The sequence below is a fragment of the Metarhizium robertsii genome (genome assembly GCF_000187425.2).
Source record: "Metarhizium robertsii ARSEF 23 chromosome Unknown MAA_Scf_3, whole genome shotgun sequence".
NCBI classification, from domain to species: Eukaryota; Fungi; Ascomycota; class Sordariomycetes; order Hypocreales; family Clavicipitaceae; genus Metarhizium; species Metarhizium robertsii.
Genome location: NW_011942171.1, coordinates 621,987 through 624,847, shown reverse-complemented (window position 1 = coordinate 624,847; position 2,861 = coordinate 621,987). Strand labels below are relative to the sequence as shown.

Sequence of the window (2,861 nt, the reverse complement as noted above, 5' to 3'; positions counted from 1 at the left end):
GTTCGTGCCTTGTACCGTCACATGATTCCCTCACAGTTTGTTACAGATTTAGGCATAAATTCAGGATAGATTATAGCTAAAGCTGAAAAACCTACTGTAAAGAAGAATGGTAATAATTTAAAGAATGTAGGCACAGCAAATTCTGTATCTATTAATATTTCATGCATAAGGAACAAGAAGAGTTTAACATTGTTAGACTATGGTTACTAACCTATGGTTTACCTGTTGTTCATGTGCCCAGTATTTTCAATTGCTCCTTACATTAATGAAAATATTATAACAATAATAGGAATTTGCTTATTAATAGGTGCTATGGCAAAAAGTTAGATATGATTTTTAAGTCTTTATATTTATCTAAGAATAAATCAACATTGTTTTGACTGGATCTTTTCTACGTGGTTGAAGCCATTGATGGCGAGCGCTTCCTCGATGTCGTAGGGTTTGGCCGTGTAGGGGAGGTTACCTAGACCCAATCGTCAGCGTTTATCGAAAGGCAGAGGCGCCGAGGGCCGTACCCAGGTAGATGCGTGTGGCCAAGGCGTCAGGTTGGCTCTGGGGAGCTTGTTCCATGACTGGATCCATGTACCGCGATGATATATTTGTCCAGGTGCTGTCATTCAAGACGTCCTGGCAAACTGCGACGCGGCAAAATTTAACTGTCCATGTCCGTCGGACAAAAAGGTTGGCTGCAGACGGCGCCGTGCCTGATTGAGGTGCCGCCAAACGCGGAGGAGGGATCCAATCAAGAGAAGGTAGGCATTCGGAGAGCGGCGCTGTTGATGCGAGCTGGCTGGGGGAATAATCACGGCTCACGGCGGTGCTGCTATGGTTTCTGCGACAGTAGTAAATAGCATGCTCCACCTGTCGCCGTTGCTGAACTTCTCCCCGCTCTTCATTTCTCTATATACAATTCTGAGCACGTCACCTACCGATTTGGGGCATCTAGACTGCCGACGAGTAAATATGTTATCAATACTATGTATTATCAAATGACTCACCTAGCAGGACCTATTTGTCTACAAGCTTCGCATTAGCTTCTCAGAGTCGAACTTGGCTATATGGTTCAAATTATGAGCTAGCTAGCGAAACATACCAGCCACGGCCTTTCTGTCCAATGAAAAGGTGGCCTCTTCGAAGCCTTTCTATATGCACTGAGGTGGCTTTCGCGTAGCATATTAAGTGAACTTATTAGGACATGTTGCTATTCTTGGAGTTGATACGCGCAAAGAGTACACCCCGACCAATTTGGAGCACATTTAAGCCTTCGCAATGACCTGTCATTGTTGCGAGGCTTTCTTAGGTCTTCATCTTCTAGTTAAGTCATATGGTGACTGGCTGGCGGCGTACACGGAACTGGCGGGTAAATTGCCGGCTAAAAAAATGCGCGTGATGGCGTATTGGCAGACGTAGTAATACCGTGTTCAACTCGTGTAGTAAAAGCGGCAGTTGGTTATACACTAAGCCAACCTCACGGAGGAAGTAAACTACGTGGCCGCGATACTTGTACTGCTGCCCTCGCACAAGCATAATGTTCATGTGGACATGAACGCGAGCAATTAACGCCTCTTCGGTAGGCGTAAGCTGGGGCAATCGCGCCGGCACAGGGCCACAGTCGAGCTGATTATCCGCAGAGAAGAAAACACGGCTCGCCGGGGTTTCGCATGTTTTCGATGGCAACGCTCACAGATGCCGTCAGGATCGATCTTCATCTGAAACCAACTCTCTTGGCATCCACTGCAATATTCCATCTGATCATTGTCCAGCATGGTCCAGAACTCGCGGATGGTGGCCTTATCGCGGTCAGCCAAGGCGGAGGCGTCAAGATCGCCATTACACACCGGATCTTGTGCATGAAATACAGCTCATTCTTCGGGTGAAATTATCACCGGACTCCGAACACTTCGTGGCGGTATCGATGACCAACTTTGCCTTCGAGATTTTTCGTGGCCGCCCTCCTGTACCAGGGGCAGGTCCACGGCGACCACGCCTTGACTGTGCGACAGGCTGCCGTGAGCGACGGCGAAGAGGGCTCTCATCCACGCAATCGTTGTTGCAGACCTCATCTTCGTCCCCTGGGTCGGAATCAGAGCGTTGCCGTGGTGCCCAACCGGGTCCCACATTGGCTTGATGGTGGGTGGGGCGCCCTTCAGTCTTCACAACACCAACACCAGCTTCAAGTCTATTAACAGGTTTGCACCTCCACACCATGACCGAGAGAACGAGGATCGAAGAGCTTGAGAGGCTTTTACGAGAAGCTGAGCTACGTGCCGAGTTGGCAGATAGGCAACGGCTAGAGGAGCGACAACGCGCTGAGAGAGAAGAACAACGCGCTGAAACTGCAGAAGAGCAGACCCGTCGCACAACGTTGGACGAATACATCGCGGCTTGCCATGGTCTTGTGTTCTCGAAATTCGCGGTCGAAACCGAGAAATCGCTCACATCCAAAGGCTCCATCACAAACCCCAGGAATGAGAAATCCCTCACATCCAAAGGCTCCATCACAAACCCCAGGAATAAACTATGTCCAACAAGTCTCCAACCGTGGTCAGACTTCCTAGAGCAACAGAGGATCGCCTCTGGCGTACTCTACGACGCGTTTCCCACGGAGACGCGACTCTTCGAATCTCGGAACTTCCTGTCCGGCCTTGGACACAGGATTTCCCAGCGGCCGATCGCGAACGAGAAGGACCTGGAGTACTTCCTTCATAACAGCGTGGAGGATCCAGTTAGATCCATTCTGCATCAGCTCAAAGAGGTGGAAGAAATTCAAGCCGTTTATGGGATTGGAGGAGGCATCATATTCGAAAATCACCTCAATGCCATAAGCGATGTATCACCGGAGGTCGTTGACCGTGAGAGTG

General features: G+C 49.4%; 1 protein-coding gene across 1 annotated transcript in view; it reads left to right on the top strand.

Annotated features, from left to right (window-relative positions):
- Positions 1 to 2,206: 2,206 nt before the first annotated feature.
- The window catches only part of MAA_00397 (Protein kinase-like protein), a gene marked incomplete at both ends in the record, with an annotated part of 839 nt that continues 184 nt past the window's right edge, over positions 2,207 to 2,861 (top strand). Inside the window, one exon of the mRNA XM_007818395.1 lies at positions 2,207 to 2,852. Coding sequence (XP_007816586.1) covers positions 2,207 to 2,852 — 646 coding nt within the window. The remainder of the gene's footprint in view (positions 2,853 to 2,861) is intronic.